This window comes from Cataglyphis hispanica, chromosome 1 (assembly GCF_021464435.1).
Source record: "Cataglyphis hispanica isolate Lineage 1 chromosome 1, ULB_Chis1_1.0, whole genome shotgun sequence".
NCBI lineage: Eukaryota > Metazoa > Arthropoda > Insecta > Hymenoptera > Formicidae > Cataglyphis > Cataglyphis hispanica.
The window spans coordinates 17,277,587-17,303,791 of NC_065954.1; the positions used below are offsets into that span (position 1 = coordinate 17,277,587).

The 26,205-nt window shown below is 31.3% G+C and overlaps 1 protein-coding gene across 2 annotated transcripts in view; it reads left to right on the forward strand.

Annotated features, from left to right (window-relative positions):
- Positions 1–5,272: 5,272 nt before the first annotated feature.
- The window catches only part of LOC126855886 (proto-oncogene tyrosine-protein kinase receptor Ret), a 51,229-nt gene continuing 30,296 nt past the window's right edge, over positions 5,273–26,205 (forward strand). Inside the window, exons 1-2 of one of the 2 annotated variants that reach the window (XM_050603990.1) lie at positions 5,273–5,478; positions 6,308–6,503. In XM_050603990.1, coding sequence (XP_050459947.1) covers positions 6,443–6,503 — 61 coding nt within the window. In that variant the 5' untranslated portion in view covers positions 5,273–5,478; positions 6,308–6,442. Of the gene's footprint in view, positions 5,479–6,307; positions 6,504–8,198; positions 8,307–26,205 lie in introns of those variants that run through there. The other variant, XM_050604074.1, reaches the window with a different exon arrangement.

Genomic DNA, 26,205 nt, shown 5'->3' on the forward strand with positions numbered 1-26,205 from the left:
ATGATTCCACCACTCTGACTCATCGGGATTTCCCGGTCCAAACAACAAGAGCATCTTCCGCTGGGACATCGCGTCACATAGCGAAAGCAATAATATGTGATATCATCAGAATCCTTACAATCACATCGATGTATCACGAGCTGTCAGTCACAGTCGCAATGCACAAGCGTCATTATTCATCTCATTTGCGTAATGATGCTCAAATCGAATCGGCCAATAAACATGATCATTCACGTATATAATATCGATAAATGAAACATTCCACGAAATAAATGCTTTGAAATTCTGCAAAAATACGCGGTAAGAAAGTTTTTCGAGCACGATAAAATTATAGCATATGTGCAATATTAATGCAAACCAAATTAAATGAAATGAAATAGAAAACAAAAATTGATTTTGTGTTCGTCTATCATTATATAAATAATAGTGATTTTTCAGTCAAAAATGCAGTTGGATGAAGTTTGTAAAAGAATTAAAAGCTTAATACATCAAAGAGTGTCCTGTTTATCAAGCTCTTTGCAAAGAGTCGCATAAAATACAGTAGTTTGTTCTACCGTGGTAATTAACGTTCCTTGACAATAATTTACATTCAACATATATATCTGTAGCAACCGAGATTAGCGAGACTAACGATCTCCTGGGTGTTTTTAACGGTGAGCAAAAAACTTACTTTACCTGTCTACAATATATATATATATATATATTTTTTTTTCGTTCTATCACATTGATTTAATTATCACGTAATTTTCGCGCTCCTTAAACAAGCGCACAGTTCGAAAATATTATAATATAAAAAGGAAAAAACTAAGACAATTTCTATTCATGAAAAATATTGTTCAATACGAACGAAGAACGTTAATATCGTTGAAGAGAGCGATTAAAATACAATAAAGAAAGAAGGAGGGAAAATCATTCCCTGGATATCGATTTTCTTACGGACAATCGAGCAGTCGAATGCATTTGCCGAATGAATTGCGAAAATAAACGAGCGACCCTTTAGAAATTTCGGATTTGATCATTAAGTACGAGAAACTTTTGCTTCGAGACAAAATATTGATGCGATAAAGTATATATATTTCATTATAAATAATTTAATACACATAGAAGTAGTTTTTATAAAAATGTTTGTATGTATCACGCATGTTCTTTGGATTGTTGCTAGAATTGTAAAAACCAAATAAGTAAATAATCATAATTTAATGGAAAGAAAACTAAATATTCAAACCAATTAACGCTCTTAATATGTTGATGTTATATACTTTTTTAGTTAATTTTGAATAAAATTAATTAATCATAGTTTTGATTTGTGAAATAATTCTAAATTTAGAAAAAAAATAATGTTAAAATTTTTGTCAAATAAAATAAATTTTTTATGCATTATTATATTATTTTCGATTAAAATTTGGAGATTTAATCAGAAGAAACATTAATTTCTTTTTGTTTAATCGCGTCCATTAATTATAATCAAACATACCCACACACATATACACGGTAGAAAACTAATAGCGTCGGTGACCTTAATGGGGAAGCGATTGCTCTTCAAGGACACCCGAGCGCGCATCAAGACTGCGTGTGCCTCGTTATATACGATAATGTTGGTCAACGAACCCTCCTCGCGATAGCGGTGGATCAATTGAAATGCACCCCTCGCGCGCGCCATCCCAGACCAGCCATTACTACGATGCAAGGGGCACTCCATTTCCTTGCTCAAAACATCCTCTACGAATACAAGACTCCTTCAGGTTACACAGCATTCCCGAGTATATACATTTCATACAACGCATAATCCGAGATGACGCAAACGGCAAGATTTTATATTTTATCTCGGACATTACAAAGACAGTCGAGGTACTTTCCATAAATATCTTACATTTTTTCTAACAAAAATTATCTTAATTTTTCAATAAATAAAAAGATTTAAATATTTATAAGCGATTTATTAATTAAAGTATTAGTAAAAATCTTTTTGTTGTAAAGTAATCGATTTTGAAATTGTTCAGCGACACTTTCTAATAAATGATATTTTCCATGGATTCTGTACGAAGTTACATTGGAATTCTGGCGGGCGATATAACGGCAATAACGATAGTCATTGTTTGTGACTTGACCAGCCGTAATACCAAACGGCAAACAATGTTACTACGCTACAATCTATAGTATATCTATTTTACGGGGTGAGTGTTATCGACGTGCAACGCGCATATAGATAAAAATTTGACGATAGGATCACGTTTCCACTCATGGGAAGATAGAGACACGATATTGTGCATCCGTTATATCATTCGTACTTTCATCGATGTCGCAACGAATAAAGTATTACCCCAGCTATATCGATTAATATAAGCTTGCCGTGCTTTAGGATCGCGTAGATGCTGGGCACTAATTTTAAAATACTGCGCTCATAGAAAAGAACGATCAATAAAAGAAAGCAGATTTCTACAATAATATTCGACTTAAGTATTGAGAACATTGAAATTCCTTAAATACGGTATAACAAGAGAAAGACAGAGATGAATTTGTAATTATCTTTTCAAATAAACAAAAAAAAAAATTTAATTATAAAATCTTTAGTTGTTAATTATAAAGCTTATAGATGATATATTAATACAATCTTTTTCCCTCTCTCTCTCTCTCTCTCTCTTTCTCTCATATATTTTTAATCATATATGATATGTAAAATAAAAACAAAATATAAATGTTATAATAAAGCATAAATAAAAAAGATTTTAATTTTAATTTTGTATAAGATTTTATATGCGGAAAATGATAAAGTTGATGGTATACCTACAACAAAATGATATGAGAAATATAATAATTTCATCAAAACTAATTTTTATTAATAATTTGTCAATCCACATCTTTTTATTGAAGAGCAGAATAATCTTTGTCCTAATTATATCTTATTTTGCGATATATATTAAATATTATGCTGTAATGCAGTCAAATGAAACAGATACACGTGGCAAAAATCATATATAAACACGTGAATTATCATTAGGACTCTAATTTGTCGGACTAATGCGCACTAAGGATCTCATACACAATATATTGCCATATATACAAAGCCAATTAAGCATCCACCTGGTCATTACATCATTTTGCTCTTACAAAGAGTGTTTTATAGGGGATATATCTTTGAAGGTCGTTCTTTTCTTTGCATTGTTAACAATAGAAAAGAAGAGTCAAGAAGAATTAGATTATTATTTCAAGTTGATGCAGAGATGCATCAACAGTTTATACCAAAATAAAATTTTTTATTAATAAAAAAATTAAGTTTATTAAAGAATTTTTGATTCAAAAATTGCATAATTTTAATAGACTTTGAATACCTATTGATACTTACACAACATGGTGTAATTCTCGAATTCAGTGTACCCATTTATTAGATTTTATGTAATAATCAGTCTTATATAATAATAAGATCAAATTGAATAATTTAATAAATTAATAAAAATTTAAAAAAAATTCTAAATTTAATCCAATTTTGCCAGCATTGCATCGATCATTCATTAGCATTCTCATAAAAAAAAATATCAATTTTTTTTATTTTATTTGAAAATAAATACGTCCGATGAATTAAATTTTTCATAAGTTTTTGTACTTTCTTCAATTTGTCAACATTCATAATAAAATGCATATCGCATACGCACAGCAAATAAATCATTCAAAAATCACTGTTGACAACGTTGTTGTATAAAACATAAATTATGCGTTGAAACCTTATGATCGACTTTTTTTTGCGAACTTCGCGAAAGCAAGCAAAGTGACGATACGCAATCTTTGCTAAAATATGCGTCTCGCGACGAAAACTGCAGTGACGTAAGCATGAGAAAATAACAAATGAATACTCGAAGCCTCACGAACAATATAAAAAAAAAAGCTTTTATAACCAATAATATAAAAAAAAATATTTAATAGATTTTAATTTTAATGTCCTTAAAAAATTCATCGCTTATTATGCAAAATTTTCGAATTTTATTTATTATTTTTTAAATATTTATAAAATAAATTTAAAATAATTGTGCTTAATATACGATGTATAAAGACACTTATAACACAAGAAAACAATATTATATAAATAATAACTTATATAAAAAATATCGCAAATTGCTTGAATATAAAAGCAGGTTCTCAAAAGTATGAGGACGATACTGAACAGAAAAAGCATTTAAGTTAAGTGTATCTGTCGACGAAAGAGACGTTAAATCATGAAGACGCCTTCCGTCGCGAATGAAATGTTCGCGAGGCTGAAAAAACGCCAGCGTCTAAACGTCGTGCTCTAAATCAAACGTATGTCGCGCGGCTAAGCTTAGAAAAATAAAGGAAAAACACGACATTCCCCTAACTGCACACTCAGCATTAAGGACGCACTGTCCTCTACGATTTCACGAGTCCTTGAGTTTAGGAGAGCGAATGAGAACGAAGTGAACCAACCGCCGAATCAATGTTCTAATTAAATAATGTAACCTTTCACAGATGAGACAAAACGCGATCGATGCGAAATTGAATCGGTTTCGTCAGCTGTGCTTCAAAAAAAATATTGAAAATAAAAGTAATATAAATATAAAGAATGGAGCAAATAAAGAATATTGCTGAATATAATTGCGATAATTTATAAATTAATAAAACAACTTATTTGAAAAATGACGCATTCTTTTACAGAATATTTGTAAAAATCTATTATAAATATACTCCAGATATTTTTTTCAACTCAGTTTAAGATAAATTATTTATGTTAGAATGTACATTTCATTTTTATTTAAAAAATAGATTATATATAAGAAATTGTTGATATGTAATAGTTTTTCTAAAAATAATATTTAAAAAAATTTAATTTCTAATTTATCATTCGACTAATTTTTATTCTAATTATTATTTAGTTTAATCTATATTTAATTATCTAATTTGATTTTCTTTTCATATAGAAGAGAAATATAGTTCTCCAAATTGCTGCAATTATGTTTCTACTTTAAATCGAAACGATCCAAAGAGGACTCTTGCACTTCGTAAGATTGTAGAGTAAAGTCGTTATCACATATCGAGATGGTAATAATCAGAATAAGTCCTACGAACGACGTGCAAAAGAGGAGTCGCGCCTATTCCCAGTGCGGCCATAGGGGATTCCCTTGGCGTGTGTGTGTTGTCGCCCCGCGTCGCCCCACGCCGCTTCAGCCGCCCCCCAGGATATCTCGGGGGCGTGTGCGCACGCGTGGAAAATTGAGTCTGATAACGACAGGCGTCTCGACGTCGTTTTAGTATCGGCTGTAACGCCGTAACGTCGCGACGTCCGGATACAGTCTTTTCTCTAAAATATTGATGCGTCTCTAAAGAAAATAGTTAAAACGCGAAATCGGAAGATGAAATACCGATTAACCGTAATAAAAAGTCATTCTAGACGTCCGAAACTGGCGTCGTTTTATATTGCTCCGATTGTCATTCGGTCACGATCAGAAGTATAGCGGATTTCGCGAAGAAAAGGTACGATCGCGTCTGTTCGACGATAATTAAAATTGTTTTCGTTATTGACACTGACAATATAAAAAAAAAGCTTTTATAACCAATAATATAAAAAAAAAATATTTGATAGATTTTAATTTTAATGTCCTTAATAAATTCATCGCTTATTATGCAAAATTTTCAAATTTTATTTATTATTTTTTAAATATTTATAAAATAAATTTAAAATAAATGTGCTTAATATACGATGTATAAAGACACTTATAATACAAGAAAACAATATTATATAAATGATAACTTATATAAAAAATATTGCAAATTGCTTGAATATAAAAGCAGGTTCTCAAAAGATATTATTTTTTTGTCTTACAATTTTTGAATTATAAAAAATAGAAAATCAGCAAAAATCATTTCTAAAATATGTATGAATAAAAAAAGAGAACTCTAAAGATTATTTTATAACTTATGTTATTGTAAATAGAGAAATAACTATGACAGTTTATTTCAAAAACAAAACTGATTAATTTTTTACGAAACCAAGTATCATTCTATCTTATCATAGTCTATTAGTTGTAGTAAATAAAAAATAAAAATTTCATACAAATAAAAAAACATTTTTTTTGTTCTATACAATCGCAATTATTTTTTAAATATAAACATTATTCGAAGAAGCATCTTGTATATTATTGTCAAAATAAAGAAAAAACTGTTCAATTTTCGCAAAGGTTGATTGCTTTTTAGTGAGCTTCAAAATACCACTTTTGTTATATAAAAGAAGCAATAATTATTATTTTACGAATTATATTTCATTATAACGATTTTAATTTTGACATTATTTTACTTGACAAAGGGACGCATGTAAAGAACTTGGCGGTGTGTTTGGCGGGACAAAATCTTTGTCGAATCAGTGCAGTTTCGAGTCACAATGACTATGATGTTAGAGTGATCCTTGCTATTAATCGAGCAACGAACATACGTTATCATCATGCAATTCGTTACTCTGCTATTTTGCTCATTGATGATGACAAGGATATCAGTGGTCTCAGGTATGTACAAAAAAATTTGAGAACATTATTATTTTACAATTTTACACTTTTATGCATTCTGTAGTGTAAATATCATTTCTAATCACTATAATATTAAGTTAAATAAATATAAAGTCTATGATAAATTAAAGTCTACATTTGTGAAAATAACTGTATATCGTAATACAAAAAGATTTTAAAATTATTTAATATTTATAAAATAGATGAGCCGATAATTCTCTTCATTCTTACTATAAATATTTTCATTGATTATTGTTTTGATTTTAGAAAATATATTTCTTGTTCCGTCTATATATCAAACACAATGGAAAATAAAATGAATTTATATATTCGGTATGCAATTTATGATGACATCAGAAAACGCACTTGCAATTTATGGTTTAATATCGTAACCGATTATATAAATTCAAATAAAACAAAACTGTTTTAACTGTTGCGTATTTCTTATAATATGATGCGCGATGAATAATTATAACAAAATTTTTTTAAAACAATATTCAATTTGTATTAAATTATATTATAAAAATAATAATAAATGACAAATACGATCGATTTTTACGCTACGACATTGTAACCAAACCATTTAAGACGTGCCAGATCCATGATTAATTAATTAACTCCCGCCATTGTATGCTAAATTGCCATGTCAAAAGGCCCATTTGCAATCCTATGTTGAAACACCGTCGTGCAATATTTCTGCACTATTGGATCAAACGACTAACATATCAAAAATAATAAGCAAACGCGCCGTTATCGAATCTCGTTAAATATCGTAATCATTAAGCGTTAAATACGGATATACCGCGATGAATTTTTTTGGAAACTATTCAATCAATATCTCATCAATATAATGCAAATACAATTTTGCATGACAAAAATATATTTTAGTATAAATCTAACAGTTTCTACAACCATTCACGATCTCTCAAAATAATACTGACGAAAAATCAGAATTTTGTATAGTTAATGGTAATATATATTATACGAATGAATGGCTCTAGATGACAGCCAAATTGACTCAACATCACCCTACATGAGACCAATCCCTAATTGGTAGAGTGCGGGAATTGGAAGAGGGTGGCTATGTGGAATTAACCTTTGCACTAGGAATGTAATTCTTCGTGTGGCAGATGCGCCGCGTTTTCCTAATGCATCGATTATGCTCATCCAATTATTTCTGCCTCGCGCTGCCGGTAAATGTCGATAGCGCAAGCAAAAGGATCCATTTTGCAATTAACTTTGTGGTTGTAACCTTATAGCCTTAAAACATATCTTTTAACTTTGTAATAATTTTATAACACACGTTATGGTTATATAGGTTAGCGAGTCATAACACTAAAATGTTACGACGCGTATAATGTGATAATACAATTACAACATGTAAGTTACAAAATTATAATATTGCACTGACATTTTCAGCGATGTGCAAAGACTCGTATTTAGTTACACGCTTAACAAGTCGGCGTTAAATTATCTTTTCGCACAACAGCGAGAGAACATATCTTTCGCTCTAATTCGATTCTTATCCCGTATGCTTTACGGAATATATTGTGATTTTTGGGAAGCATATACGTCATACAAAACAATGCGAGTTTTGTTAACGCGACAGACAGGTAGGCGCTGCGAACGCCGCAACTTACAGACAGGTCCCGTCCGTCAGTCTTTGCTCGACTTCTCACACACGCCTGTGGGACTATCGATTTCGTGCATGGCGAACATAATCGCGCGAGTGCGAAAAAGGGTCTCGGGCAAGGGTGCATTGATAGGGGATGGCGATAACGAATTCGCGGAACGCAGCTCCAGGTACACTAGCAGGGTCGATTCGCTCTCTTCGAATACTACAAATCGCGTCAAAGTACAATATTTAAAGAGCTTATGATATTTAAGGTCTTTAAAAAGTTTAAGGTCTTGCAAAAACTACTAAGACCGGTAAAAGATAGTAAAATTAAATTCACAATAAATAAAGTTAAACACTAAGTTTTAATAATTAAGAGTTGTTTTGAGTTATATAACGAATTTTAAATAACTCAAAAATGTAAATATAAATTCCAAAGAAATACAATAAAATTGATAATTTTTCCTATAACTCTGTTATTAATACAATGCTATATCTCCTTTAAATTTCAATATTATTAATAAAATTTTAACTATATTCAACTTTTTATCACAATAATTTTGATAGCAAAATTATAGAAGTTCTCAATATAAGTATAGTTGAATTTTTCATATGAAATACAATTTTTGAGAAAGATTGGTGATTATCGAGATCTTAAATCCGGCCTGAGAGAATATCAGCGCGGGTAACTTATGATTTGCATACCATCTCAAGCGATTTCATAATAATGCTACACGTAGGTTGACATTTGTACTTGACCATGTAACGACGATCGCAATGTCGCGTGCCGACCGGCCCGTGCACCTTTTCACATGCACGACTCCGATGAATCGCGAGAATCGATACCGCCCTTTCGCATACGACCGTAGATTCTGCTAACCATTCGGGCCGATACGTCACGCGTAACAAGATTAAACCATGTGACAGTTCTCAGTATAGCTTATCGCGATTATAATCCCTGAAAGACGATCATTTCTCAAGGATAGTCTTGATGTAATCTCAATAATAAATAACATTATGAAGAATGAAAGCAAAATTTTCACATTAAACATGATCGAGTATCCTAATTATATAAAGTTTATATCTCAAATCGCAAAAAAATTGTCAGAAAGCAATTTAGAAAAAAGTACTTTCAAAAAATAGAATTTAGATCTTAAAAATATAAAGATTAAATAATCTTTTATTAATAAATTCTAATTACATTTTAAAATTATAATTTTATTAATTGTATTAAAATATTTGAAAATTATTGCTGCGAGTAAAAAATATACTCCAAAAAATTTAATGTTTTTAAAATCGAGATCACTATCTGAGAAATTGATGTTACAGTTTAATATAATCAAAGCAGTTAAACATATCACGATATTAACCATTAGATTCACTGCAAAAAAAAAATCTTGATTGCGCGAGACGCAGGATGAAAGGGAACAATTTTCTTTTGACCAAATTCAATTTCACAGATAGCAAACTCTATTCGATGCTATTACAGTATCAATAGTATCTTTCGATGTTTGGTATCGACGCGGTTCCCGCAGATACGGCTTTTTTACTTCTTTTCTTGCCGCGATCCCGACGCATTAACGCAGAGGGAGAATACCGGAGCGAGGGTGAAGAACGCGGCAAAGGGTAGATCCCACCCCACGCAGTTCGCGACGCTGTGCAGAACTCCGGCATGGCAAGCTGCGCCGATTTTATTACTCGCGTCACGCTACGGCGTTCGCCAGCCGGCTAGCCAACGAAATTCGGCATCGATCTCGCCGTGGAAAGCCGCGTCCGCGTTCTTCATTGACATTGAATGCATCATTCAAAAGCGAAACGCGACCTTGGCTGCGCTTCTGCGGCCACATCGAGGTCGCGGAACTATAATTCAACTTCCCTCTGAGTTGCACGACTATTCGTACTCTTATCCTCATCCCGCACATAGAATAAATAAAACAATAAAGTTTCTTATGCATCAAAATTCTCGACGGATTAACGAGGCGCCGCGTCATTTCAAGAAATTAATTATGAGATTGCCGAGGGCCATGCAAACATGTAATTTAGCAACACGAGCACACGCGATTGAAGTATGTCGGACGACAGGAAGTTAAATGTGCGAAAGTAAATATAGTTTCGCGAGATAGGGAAACAAATGTGCATTTATTAATGACAGATATGCGAGATAATGTATCGAGAACTACTGTGCAATTTGTAGCGGTGAACTTATTACGATGTACTACAATGAGAAGAAGGTAAAATTTATAGTGCTCGCCCAGGAAAATAGTAAGAAAAATGAAACTCTAGCATGATATGATACAGAAATATATACACTAAATATAAAACAAAAATACAGATAATCGAACAAATATAAAGTTATTGGCGCAAAAAAATATGGACGCAGATTTGTTTAATCGCGATAAGTTATCGCCGCGAGAGGGATAACGCCTCGTCTCGTGACGAGGGGAATATTAGCATTTCGCATCGTCTTTCGTGCAAAAATAGAGAGCGGTATAATTTCGCGTGACGTTCTTCGGCTCGATTTCCGCGAATTCTTAAGTAAAACGACACGCGATATTCGAAGCGAAACTAGGACATTAGATCGCAACCATGGTCCATCGCACAATAGCGTCCACTGTCGACAGAGACCCTGAAAGAGACCCTTCATGATATTATCGATAAAACCCCGCGCGAAAGGACGATAAGTACAAGTCGTCGCGCGGAACCTTTTGAAACGCGCGCGACATTTATTACCTTGTCATAATATTCTTTTATTTGCAAAACGATCTATAAAATGTACAATCATCGAGCTGCTACCGATAATCGAAACTCCGCCACGTTGATGATGAAGCGTCGCGAATGAATGTTAATCCGACACCCACCCGCGCAGTATTTATGCGAGTAATTAATGAACGTTATTGCACGCGGCGATAAGCGATTCTGTGGGATAAAGGATACTATCGTGGGCCGAAAACAATAGCAGCGTGAATTGCAAATACAGGAAAATATATTAAAAAATATATAATTTTTTTCAAAAAAAAAAGAACAATATTGGCAAGATTGTCAACTAAAATGTAATCTGTTTTTATTAATTTATTATTTTTATCAATTGATAGTTTTTATTAATTGAATATTAATTAATTGATGTATTATTCATTCATTATTGATACTTGTAATATAATTTATAATATATCTGAGCTAAAGTGATGAAGTTTACTCTTAGTTTTTCGCATAATAATGCTTTTATTAGCTAGAGTATATTTATGCACAAGTTTTTATATTTCTAAGATAATAATTCAAGATATTAACGATTAGACGAGTTATAAGAGCAGGAAAAAAAATTTTTATCGCGTTTGCCGTCGCCACGAGACACGTTTCACATTCGCGCGTTAAGTCATCGTATACTATGAATAATAATGAGAATGACAGGACTTCTTATTAATTACGCGGTAGAGCACGCAAAACGTCTGGCGCGAGTCTTCTCACCGCAAAGTTACGGACTACGTTGCCGACAATACATTTTATGGTGGCATTATGGTTGCCAGGTGCTAGATATAAAGGAAAAGCTGTTGTTACTTTTCTGGATGAATCAACTTTCTAAAATGTTTGATCTCGTTAGGGTTATTATTATTTATATTATTTTTAATATATTTTTAATATTTTAATATTATTTAATAATTTGATTAAATTCATATAATATGACATCATATAAAATATATTCATTAGCATAAGTAAAAATCGCATATCTATTCTTCTCATATCTCTTTTTTTTTACTGTCACTTTATTGCATAATGTTATTGATTTTATTATACATACAACATGTGTGTGTATGTGCAAGTGTTTTAAATAAAGAGTTAACATTAATCCTTTCTATTGTGTCCGAATTTTGAAATGTAAATTGTCTCGTGTGGTTTGCCAGCACAACGCGTTCGAAAATTAATGTACGTCACAACTACAAGTCGAAATAGAAAATCAAACATCGCGTGCCGCACTGAAATCGTTAATCAAAGACGGGTTCTAAAAGCAGCCCTCACCCTCGCTGCAACCTAATCAAAAAGCACGTGTGCATTATGCGCATAAACGGATCGATTTCCAGTAGAAAAAAATATATGACAATAAGACTGTTTGATTAATGAAAACTGGTCGTGTATGTATAATTCGGAGTTAAATTTTGAGAATAAATCCGAAAAACATATACAAAAATAAATAATAAATTTTAAAAATTGTGCTTGTATACTTGATCCTTATAATAATTGATTCAACATCGATTTTCAAGTAGAATTCATTTGAAAAATTTCTTATATTAATAGTTTAAAGTTATAAGCACAATCTCAAAAAAATTCTTATTTAAAATGCATCTAAAAAACATATAAAATAGTTTTACTTAATTTTTTGATAATTAAATAATTAAATAAATTTCATGCTTAGTTAATTGTTTCACAAATTTTAGAACATCCTATACATTTCTCTCAAGTAACTTATTAGATTAATATCTGTTATGACACATTACGTCGAGATCCATTATTTATTGTCAGTAAACTAACTAATGGCCACTAATTGTAAGACCAAAAAGATTCGAATTCTAGAAGAAAATATAATTGAGTATATATGTGTAATAGAATATTCTAAATTATTCCTTTTCTTTTTGTAACATTCGTTGTACCTCAATGCGTCCTATTTATGCAAATAAATTGCCATAAAAAATATTTAGGTGCTATTGATGGACGCGATTATTTGATGATCACTTTCATGCATTGCATTTTGCAAAGCACGTGAAATAATACACATTATATGAGAACATAATATGAGAATTACATGATAATTTAATTATCTGTTAAGTAAAGACTACAATACAATTCCGTTGGATGAGATGTATATACATATATGTGAGATATTTAATCAAATTAATAACTTCATCACGAAATGTTAAAAAAACATCCGACAAATTAACTTTCGAGCAAAATATGTTAGACTTATTCCTCTTGAATATGTGTTACATAGTTTCCAAAAATATTCTTTCTAAAGTTATTTTTTATTATTATTTTGAACTAATTCAGTATATTTCAGATATATTATCCTATCATATTTTCTCTTTTCGGAAGAAATGAGGTCGATAAAGATATAATCGAATAAATGCACTAAAATCAGACAGGTTGCTGTTTGACTTTAAATAAAAAGATTCAACGATATCATCATATTAAAAGAAATTTAGGACAAAAAAAAAGTTATAAAGTAGATCTTAAAGTGGATAGTGTCATTTTAGATGAAATAAAATATCAAAATATCGCGCTGTTTAATCTCTAAATTTTTTTAATTTAATGAATTCTGTATATATCCTGCAAAAATTGTAAATTATATATTTCACTATTACATGTTTTTAAATAATAAGTTACAGTTTAATGAATTAGTATGATGCAAATCAAAGAATAAATTAAATTAAAAGAAATTTATGCACGCGATTTGAGTAAATAATTATTTTACAAATATTATTTTGTCACTATACACATACATAATGCGAGCGTATCGAATATATATTCTGTACATTCGCTAAGCATAAATACGTATATACTTTATATCACAAAGTATAGTAGAAAATAAAACTCGAGCTATTGTTTCAACATGCAAGTGCCTGGCCTTAATCTCGACCGATTTGTCTTTCACTTTTTCGCGTATTTCTAATCTCTTTCAACGAATCCCTATCAAAAAAAGTCTGACAGGATTATTATTATAATTTCATAAAACTCTGAATCAAACAACAACATAGCCATTTCAATCACGGATATAACATCGAGTCTTTGTATTCGCGGTATAAAATAATAGTTTCGAAGAAGATTCCGTCGCGTACTTTGGCCTTCTCGTGACATTTCACGAAACATAAAACTGTACCACCCAATGACCACGTGTGTTCATTAAACATAATCGCGAGTGTTTATCGCTCGTGTGTGATGTACGTCAGTAGATATGTTTATAAAATTGAAATATCCCTCGCGTTACGAGTATGACGATTGTAAAGTCGATTATTATCTTTTCTACAAAGACTTCGTCTCCCAAAGCTTGCAATAAACATCCAAAGAAACTTAATACATGTCATGAAATACCAATAACACAAAGACAACGTTCGTTAATTTTTTGTTAAAGAAATTCGCAAATAACGAGCAAAGATAGGATGTGTTTGACCATAGCATCAACAATTAGCATTTATATCAGCAAAGATATCTATATATTATATATAATCACATTCAATACTCGATGTAAAAATTAATAATTATTGTTTTATAAAATTAAGAATTATTACATAAAATTAAATAATTATAATAAATAGCACAAGCACACCTTTAATATTTAATATAAAACAGTTAATAAGTCTTTAATAATAGAATCAGAATGATAATATGTATAATAATAAAAACAAAATATTAATTTAAAAAAATTATAAATATGATCATTGTCTTATATGTACACTCGGCCCTAATTCGTAACGCATGAATTTATTACTCGTGTTAGTATAATCTGATAAGTACGGAACAACATGAAACCATCAGTAATTTGATATATCTAGAATTGTATCAGCGATAACAAAGTTACACGCAGAATAATTTTTACACAGATCTCTTTGATCTTTTAAAATGCATCAAAAAGAGTTGATATTCGATATCCTCGCAACAATAATCATCGTATATTGTCATCTCGCTCTTTCGTACTGATCTCAATGTTGTATGAACACATAGCGAACGAGCGGTTTTGGGGACATTACAGACATGAAAGTTTTACGATATCGTTATCACTCGCATCATTGCAAAATCGAGGTGCGATCACCTCGCCATAAAATTGAAAGTACATTTTACGAGATTATTATCACGATCGTCACTTTGTCAGAGATGCGCGTCTGAATAGAACGTTTTGTGGAAATTTACGCCAGCTTTATATCGAAATTCAATTGATAAGTACAACGGCGATTACGTGACTCTAAGTGAGCATTGTTTGCCGCGACGCTCGTAATGAATACGGTATTATTAACGTGATGTAATGGGACCGCGCGATAATGTAATCGAGGGACTCGCCTCCTCATGCACGAACGCCATGCCCGTTACAAGGCGCATCGTTGTAATTTAATCCGACTATCGTCACCCCGCGAAAAAGAGTCAAAGACATGTATGTAGGTAAAAATCCATCCTGTGCGTTGGTCCCACAAGAGGGGTGGCCGTCGCCACACCCCGTAACCCACATACCGAAAACATGTGACACACACGGTATGTCATTGGCGACCGTTGACATTTGTTATTAATTAACTGTGTACAACACAGTAGATGATGATTTCGCATTTAATTCTCCTTGTCCCCATCTTCACACGTAATGCAGAAAAATATTAACATCGTCACTATATAATGTATAAAAAATGTATGTTATATATAATATACGACATATATATATTTTTCTTTTTTAATTTTCAATAATTCAAAATAATTGTGACAAACACAATGCGTTGTTCGTCTAATATGTAAAGTATTTTATATAGTAAATATGCGTATGATAAATTTTTGCACAATACTAGCTTTTACATTTCCTGGCATATTAAAGTTTATGTAAATATATGATATATATGTGCTTACGTATAAAAATGATAGACGATTACGATAATATGTTCCGGTATATGTTCCGTTGAGATAAAATTCGGGTGTGGGTCTGATAAATATATCGCAAAGCAGATAAATATTCCATAGTAAAGTCTCTCTTTTTGCGAAAAATAATCGAGTACACGTACACAACTAGGAGTATTTATTTAAATTTTTTTCCACTCAAAATTTTAAAGTCAAGCGAGAATATAGACATCTTAATGGGTACAGATATCGCGTGCGATATATCTCGACTAAAACATCAGTAGAAAATATGGTAACCTTTATTGTCTCGTAACATCTGACCTTTTCTCGGGTAGTCGGACGTCTCTACTTTAAATGGAACGTCACGGAAATAAGTAGCAAGTTAAAATGCGACAAGACTGAAACAAGCAATCGAATTCTCGCAGACAATCGATAATATATGAGAACAGTATTTAAATCAGCTGTTAATAAACAATAACATTAGATAAATAACAGGAAATCGTTTATCATTGTTTGCGTATCTCTGTTTGAAGAATACATCAGATAGTAAATATATATAATCAAAATATAATTAAATTATTAATTAAATAATTGAATTGAACTGTAATAGTTAATGATGATGATGAATGTAATATTCTTATGATAAATATAATACATTGAACTGTTCAAGTATGAACGGGATAATTAATAACAATACATCGTGATTTAAAAAAATCATCTTATGTAAAAGTCTGATATATGAATTAAATCTACAATAACGAAACGAGAAAGTATGGAAATGTATTCGCGGTTGTATTTTTCACGTGTTCTATGCAAATGCTGAGTCGACCTAAGAGGTAAACAGAATTCTCTTGCCGAATGTTTCACCTGGCGTTTCTATATAGAGTGTCTAAAAAAGACCTGCATTTAGTGACATTCTATTAATTTTTGACTATTTAAATTTTTTTGATTATATTGTAAATGTAAAATATATCTGTAATAAAAATTCAAAATTTTTAATATATTATTTAAATGGGCTTTGTCAAAATTGAATTTATTGTTATTTTTTGATCACCCTATACGTATTACTTGTCGCAAGTTTTATCTTCGAAAATTTCCACGCTAAATCCGCTTAAACCTCGAATGTTCACTATTGTCGAGTGCTTCATAATAGACCATTAATTTCTTCGTTAGGCTTCTTCAGCGTTTCGCTGCTGTATCCATAACACGCTTATTGCATAGTTTTCCCAGCGGAAATCATCCATTTTCGCGAGATACGCGACACGATGTGAGTCGTGTACCTCGACACACACATACACAAGCATACACGCAGAATGATTAAAAAGATACGACAACACTTCAGTGACCTGATACAAAGCCGAACAAAGTTTTGCACAATCTAGGTTACTCTTAACTACACGTAAAATTACAACAGATATAATGATAAAATAATAGTATATAATAATGTTAATATAAACATAAAAAAAAAATTAATTTTTAAAATTAATTTTTTTAAATTAAATATAAAAATTAAAATCTTTATTCAAAGATATTATTAGAAAGATTAATCGGTTAATCAATTGGCAGAAAATAATTTTAAAATATGTTTTAATTTAATTTTAAATCTGAATTGATTTCTTCCCTCTCTCTCTCTCTCTCTCTCTCTCTCTTTCCCTTGTATTAAATTTATTTTTCCATTGATGATTCATACAATCATAATAGGAATACAATAACGCTCATAATAGAAACTATTAAATCTTTCTTCCAAAGAGAGGATTTAACGTACTGACAGAATATTCTCAATAGCAGTGTAGCAACCGTTTTAGAAGAAAGAATCTTTTCCGAAGTGTTCAATCTCATTCGTTTCAATGGAAGGATTTAGTGTGCTGGAAGAAACCGCGATAAGCTCTAGATATATATATATATATAGTTGATGCTCTATATCTGGCGCAAACAAAATTCGCATCTTTCTAATATTTACGCAGGCGATATCGGAGACGAAAGCGGTTACGCACGTCCGATCGAAGATCTATTCGTATCACTGAAAGGGATATAAATCCCACAATGCGCGAACGAGAGGAGGCGCCTCATGCGAGAATTAATCTCATTTGCAAACACAAATACTCGTCTCCGCGAGGAAACGAACAGATATGAATCACGAGACGCGCAAAAACGTTGGCACTTTTGAGTGCTGAGCGAAATATTGTATATGTATATATGCTTCGAAAAAAACCATATCTTCATCGTGTTTGCATTTTAATAAAAACAAAAAATATATATGAAATAGAATAAATATAAAGCCCACTGTGATTTTTGAAGCGATTCGTACAGAATATTTTATTTCTGAATGTTATACTAAGCAATGCATATGACAAAGTCAGTATGCATGGTAATATTGAATTATATATAGTATGGAATTATATATAGTACAGCAATGATAAAATTTTAGTGTATATATAAAATTATTTATTTGAAAAAAATTTTATAAAATCTTTCGCGTATATATATATATATATATATATATATATATATATATATTTTTTTTTATTCACTTCTAAAATTTTTAGGTTACAGCTTTTGCATATATTATGTTCAATAATTTCAATTGGAAAGATGTGTAATAAAAACAAAAAAATAATATTAAATGTATGACATTGTGTAGTATTAAATTACGAAAATGTCTCATAATTAAAAAATATCGCGATCGTTGGAATAATGGCTGACAGTTATACTATCAGCTACACGATCGCTTTTAATTGTCGACGCGAAAGCATCGTTTCATTATCGTTTTATATCGATAAGTTATTATTTACGACTTGATCGTAAACAGAATCAAACGGCAAAGTGATCAAGCTGATACAAACTGTGTATTTTTAAATTAAAAATATAAAAAAATAAAGATTTATATATACGATATATTGAAAAAATTGCATGATTAAATTATAAAATTTCTTTACAAATATTTTTAATTTGTATTTTATTTACGACCGGAGATTGATATAGAATACATCTCATGTATGAAAACGGTATTTCACGTTAATTAAAATCTTGGAATAAAATTAAATATAAAAAGGAATAAAATTTTTAATGAATGGCTGCTGTTCGTCACATTAACATCCCTGCAATCATTCGCGCAAGTGTTACAGGAGGTTGATTAAGTTCTTTCGATTCAAGCCCGATCGGCATGTTTACACAACACGAGTATAATGTTGGAAAAATTAGCATTGTTGTACCTTCGTGTTGACCTTCGTGTTGACCGTATCGTATCATTTTCGCGGCGCATCCGCAACATTAACGTGCGAAACATATATATTTAAGCAAACAGAAAATTGTCGCGCGCATACGTTACCTCTCCCCCATCTGTCAACATCACTCTGCGACCCTATCCGTCCATCTCGATATAACCACGAGGAGGACAAACGTGTGCGGAAACTAAATTCCCCGAACTGACACCGAGCCACACGCTGCTAGTCCACGTTAAAGAATATCCCGGAACGCAAAGTTTACAACCCGAAGTGGCTTTTCCTCGCAGATTAATGCGTTTCGATGTCGCAATCATTTTAATTGCAAGCGAAATTTCGCATCTCTCAACAAGTTTCTCGATAAAAAGAAAAAATATTGGAAATGTTCCTCTCTTTTTTTCGTTTTCTTTTAGCTTAATTAAATCACTCTAATTAAATCGTCAATTGGAAGAAGAAGAAAAATGCAATGATTTCCTAGAAATAAAAAATTTTTTTTCTGTTTTGTGATGTTTTGCAACACTTATGCAAAATAATTATAAAGCTTTTTTATGTACATATTCACATTTATTATATCATTTGAAAATGTTATATTTTTACGATATTATATTCAAATGAGATATTTGTTTCTGTTCTTCAGATTGAAGGTTCAGTTAAAGATTGCAAGATATAAAAAATTAAATAAATAAAACAAAATTCAAAATTTTATTAATCTATCCTTTTTCAATCTCTCTCGAACTTATGATATAATTTATCATTCTGTAAGTATAAGAAGGATTAAGTTTTAATGATGTGGCACTAGAGCAACGACTCTAACGAGTGTCGGAAAATTCAAATGACATCGATTGTCGTCCCCATCTGCCATTCTGAGAACGAACAACGTTTTGTTTTTCAACGCGTACACGGTGTCTTGAACAAATAGGTCGAAATGTTACGAATGAAAATGTTACCTTACATAAATAATTAGTCGAAAAATAATGTAAAGATGTCTTTATCTTTCTTTCTCACAATCTTACAAGAATATATTTTAAATATAAAAAAGACATTTCATAATATCTAATATTATTGTATTATATATTTAATTAATATTTTATATATTTAATTTTATATTTTTTTTAAATATTGCAAAATAGGCGATTGTTCAAAAGTGTCCGTATATATTAAAAAATATAATAAAAAGTGTAAATATTTTTAAAAATTTGATTTGGATTATAAAATAACATATTTTCTAATTTAAATATTCTTATGGCAACAACACCGTATATTATATATTTCAAATATTATTCAGTTTTCATTACGTATAATTTGTATCAGCGAATTATTTTAGGAAGCTCAATAGAAAGCACGATATATGGCATGGAAAAGCGTAGAGCATATGATTTATTAACCACATCAAGTGCTATAACGTAAATATCGCTAGGTACGCGAGCCAAAATTGAAACACTTATATTTCCATTCGCTCTTTAAATAAATACACAATATAGTAATATAATCGCATATAAATATACTGAATAAATTCGAGACAAAAATACGTAAAAAAATATGTAAAATATGTAAAAAAGGGCAAATTAACTGAATTTTAGACATAGACAGAATTTAATTAGAGAACGCCAATTTGATTGTTCGGAAAATAATAAATAAAATTAATTTGTCTCTATTTAAATTGATCGTTCTTTTTATCATTCATCATTAGATAAATATTAAATTTGTAAATTAATATTATATATTGATTAATAAATTGTAATATTTATTATTGTTAATATTTTTCAGATATTTAATATGTATTGTTCATAAAAATTTCCTTTTTTCAAATATTATTTAATTTTCTTTTCTTATATTTATTTAAAGTTACGAAGAAGATCCCAAAGATCCTACATTCAATATAAAAAAATTTATATTAATTTCAATCAAGCAAATTCATTAATACACAGAATGCCCGATTATTTGCTCCGCGACTTCCGGTCTATTAAAACGCATCGCGTTTTTCAGAATTTAAAAAGTGTCATGGCGGAACGATGTTCGCGCTTAATGCAAATATTTCAATATCTCAAGCAATGGCGTCTCCTCTCCTCTCCATCCCTCTTCCTTTCTTAATCCGAGTCTCCAATGAATCTGCGATTTTCGACATTTCCTTCGATATTCGCGGGTTACTCGTTATTACTCCGGCATTCTTCGAGATGCTCGTCGGTTGAGCAAAAGCCATAACGTATTGAAATTACGACGACGATATGATATCTCAAGCAAGGAGCATTACCTTTTCTCTCCTCCCCTCCGAATCCGAATCGCCGTCTTCGATGAATGGACACTTGCTTGGACACTTCCTTGGACACTTCTTTGGACACTTCCTTTGGACACTCGCGGATATCCGTAACACTCGGGTATATCATCTGGAAATGCTGGAGGACTCGCAAGGTTAATCGATCGAGCGAAATACGCCGAAATACACGGGAAAGTGACGGCGTATATCGGAACATGGCGACGAGAAACAAGGCAAGACAAAGATGCAATATCGAACAGTCTCGAAGATCACGAGACGTTGCTGATCGCGACCGTGTAAACAAATCACTGTCTCAAGTATACGACACTCGTCTCTAAACTCGATCCACTCTCGACGTACGCTCGTACGCGATATCTATTCGCTTGAAATCGATGAGGAGCAACCGCGAACCGTGACTTCGACTCATCTCCGCGAACACTGGATGCGAACTGGCTAACGGTTAAAGAAATTTGTGACGTCACGCTGATTCGCCTAATTTCACGCTGCTACGCGGCGGAAAATCTACGCGTAAATACACTTTCGCTGATGCTTAAAGATTTCTTAGCGACATCATGTTTTATTCCTGGGTTAAAAGAAGATTAATTACATCAAAATTAGAAGTCAATCATACTTATAAGCCATATTTTTTCGCGATATTTTCTTTTAAGAAATCACGGTGCAAGATATTACTACGCGACATAAGCACGCGTTCGACTTGACGCTACATTTGAAAGCACTTGCTTGACCAGTCAGGATAAAAGGAGCAAAGAATTACTCGTTTTAATTAATCGATTACAGTGTTATGTTAAAGTCGTAGAAATTTCAGCTAGGTATGCGATTTTTGATCATGTAATATATTGTCATTTCTACGCGGGAAAAGATTTTAATATCGTAACGTTTTATTGATAAATTAACGAGAATATTAATTGTATTTAAATTGGAATTAATAATTGCTCGATGTTTGCGATTTATGATACCGGAAAATATAAACAAATAAAAATGTATGTGTTAAATTAAAATAACGCAGATATGTGTGTATCATAATAATACGATTAAGTTTGGAACATACATACACACACGTACATATTAAAGAGAAAATACAGCAAATTCAGAAATATGTGCGTTTTTAGCCAGCCGTACAGTGTTTTGGCGAGAAAACGAGAAGCCACCATTTTTTTTTCATCCAATCAATTTCAACACAATTGTTGGGATTCAACGATACGCACGTGGTTGGCTGCGCATTCTGTGATCTTCAATTTCCTAGAAGAACATCGCACACAGAGGAATATCGCGCTATAATAATACGCTCTCCGCGATGATTGTTTTAGAGTTTCGAATGTCGAAATGACATCGCGTTTTATCGTATGCAGGTTAATGTACGCTTTTATACATTTATTCTTTTTATGTTTCAATATTTTCTCTTTCTGCTCGTATTTTTCTTACGCATGAAATATATTTTTATATCGTTGACATGTTTATTAACCATACGTCACTTATATAATGTATGGCAATATATTGTTTTTTGCTAATTATTATTTTTTATTTTAATTTTGCAATTTATTATTATTATTAATTTGTTTTATTCTTCTAATTTTTTGTTTTTAATTTACAAACAATTCTAAATACGTGTAGAATTTATGAATATATATTGAAATATATTATATCTATTAAAATTTACTGAGCAAATTTTACAGTCGTATATATTTTTTAATTGACATTTATAATCTTGTCGAAAAGAAACTAAGACTCGGTAAAAATTTTGTTTTTATAGACGATATTTATTTTAGCTTACCTATATATTATTTATTCTTATATCATATAACTTTAGGTGAAATCGTTTGCATTATCAAAAGATATATCAAGAGATGGTTGAAATAATAATAAATAATTCTAAGTCAAACTAATTATGCAAAAATGATTAAATATGAAAGACTTATAAATTATTAGCAAGAGTTTTTATACACAGCATTTATTCAGACTTTGCATGTATTACAAAGTTAACAATGTATGTACAAATTAATGACATATAAACATTAATTAACTGTCATTTAATGAGCTCTTCGGGAGGTGGCAAAATTAAGGAAGCAGTTGCGTGTTAGTCGTGAGGCGATCGCGATATGAAAACCGGGCCATGTTTACCGAGACTTTGATTAAGCCCTTGGCACCTTATTGTCGGTGTGTGGTCGGACGTTGGGTAAATTTTGTGGCTTGGCTGCGAGACTATAAGAATGGAACATAAAAGTCGGACTAAAAGCAATTATATCCCGACCGTTAGATAGAGGGATGGGCAAGAAAAGAAATCGATTTTTGCCCGAACCATCTGGATATTGCTCATGAATTCTCGTTATGAAAATTAACGCAATCCCATCGATTCGATTTGAATTAACTCGCATTCCGCGAGAGAACAATTGTCGTTGTTCATAATTTATTCGGCTAATTTATTTGACTTGGGAAAAGAACGCGCAAATTAGTTCCATTACCGGGCGTGCAGAAATTACGTTCGCCGCGTTGGTTTGCGTATTTAACGAAGACCGAGACTCGGTTGGCATACAAGTTTAATCACAAAGCTGGCGTAATCATCTTTATGACTATTAGAAAATAGGGCGATCTAGATATCTAGACGCCAGGAATCCTGCTGGCATAAAATAACTCAATCTTTTGTTTTTTTCAAAATTTTTATTAATTTTGTGCATTTTTATCCAAAGTGGCGTTCAATGCGAAATAATTATTTTCGCATTGACTAGAATTGAATCGCCAAGTTAATATTTCTCTCGATTTATCTATAAATTATTTTATTTTATATCATCGATTCTCTTTTTCATTTTATGAAAATATTTCGAACGCAAACATTTAGAGAAGAGTTTTATTTCCTTCATTGTCAATAGTGCAAAATATATAAAGGACAACAATATGTCACGAAATATGTATATTTTTTAATCTAGCTAAAATTGCGCTGTACGATTTTATCTTGTCGGCTAAAAATAAATGCCACGTGAAATGGGAGTCTCTCTGCAAAAGGGTGACATGATGAACGAGATTGGGTGAGATGAAAAGGGAAAAATTTTTCTTTAATAAGTAACCAACTCGGCGCGAGTACGAAACGCGTTGAGAGAGAGAAAAGAAATTGCACGACGCGTTGAGAGAGAGAGAAAAGAAATTGTATATGTACATGCTCTAGGACCTAGGAAACTGCTTCTCGAAGTTCTTGTTTATTTCGTGTAATGATTTTATTGTATTATACATAGCAGTGCAGACGGAAATTTGGTTCTTGGAGAAGTTTGTTACCGCGAAATATGCAACTGAGAGCATTGTCGCACTATTATATACCAGCACGATTTCTCATGTACCGTAAAATTTAATGCGTATCACGCACGATAAGCGAATTACTTAAGCTCGGCGTTACGATACCGCTCGTAATATTATTCATTGTTAGATGAGAAACTCAATTACCCGTGCGATGCGAATTAATTAATAACATCATTCGAGATCTGATTGTACCTCGGAGAATGTCGAGAATATATTAATAATTGAGATGACCAATCAATGAAAAATAAATGATAAGATATGGTTCGAAATATGTTTTCTTTGGATAATTTTTTTAATAAAATAATATTTTATATTATGCACATAAAAAACGGATTTATTAAATTTGAAATTTAGGATATACTCCTGTAATTATAGTTATTTTTCAATTATTTACATATACAAAATATTTTATACAGTGTGTAATTTAACGCTGTTATGTAGAAATTGACATTAATTATAATAATTAAAATTTAGTTGTCAAAATTTAAAGGAATTTTATCCGCAAAGTTTTAATAGAAACTATTGATTATTGATTTGAAATGTAATTAAGCAGAGAAATGTGTTGGGGAATTAGACCATTCATATACAACTTTTAGATTGAACCAAAATTATTGCTTTTCGCAATAAATATCACGGATATATAATAAACAAAATTATTTTTAATTAGAAGTGATTTATTGCGATATAAATTTTAAGGAATCTCTTTGTTTTTATTAATATTATTGTAAAATTTAGCGTACAAAAGAGTTTTCAGAGATTTGAAAAATCTCCATATGTTCAGATTAAAGATTACTACATCTTTTAAACACTTTTTTCTTGAATATAAATTCACATTCACGACTAAATGGAGAAAACGCTGTAATGCAATAACTAATCGCGAGAGTGTTTACTGCTTTATTTTTTATACACATATGTTACGAACGCATTAACACGCCATGCCGGGTATTAACGCGTCGATGCTAACGAGGTCGTAAGTTCGTCTCCTAAAAGGTGCGGATGCTCAACTAGCATGGAGTTTTCCGTACAACCGTGTCGAAGTGTTCTAAATATAGTTGGGCTATTTCGAAGTTTGAGACAGAGAGGTCGAGACCGGAATAAAAGCGGGAAAATGAGGGAAACGCGGAGGAGAAAAAAGGCGGGATAAAAGGCGGCTCTCGTTATTTATTGACGTCGCATGCACGCAGGTGTCTCCGTTTGGAAATCTATAGTATTCATATCCGTCTATAGTGTACTCACACCAGTCACGTGTATCGCGTCAGGATATCTGCTTATCATGTGTCATGATAATAGTAGTTCACTTTTTTCTTTCAAACTTATTGACACACGTGTGCACATTAATGTCGGATCGATATGTTGATTTCAATCGTCAGTATTAAATATCAAGATATTTTCATTTTTATGATGGTATATTTCTCTCATTTTATAACAAATATGACAATAAAGATAAAATAAGATTACTTGAAAATACTTAATATAAAATTCTTTGATATAATATGCAAAATCTGTAATATATGAAACTCTCTTTTTCTCTTTTTTTTTTAATATATAATTTATATATTTATTTAAAAAAATATATATATTTTTGTTCTAGTTACAACATTTAATTTTACAGAATTTAAGATATTATTGATAACGGGAAAAAAAATGTTATTTAATAATTCTAAAATTATAGTGTATCAGAATGCTAATCAACATGACTGTGACAACACAAGGATTCAAGAAACGATGCAT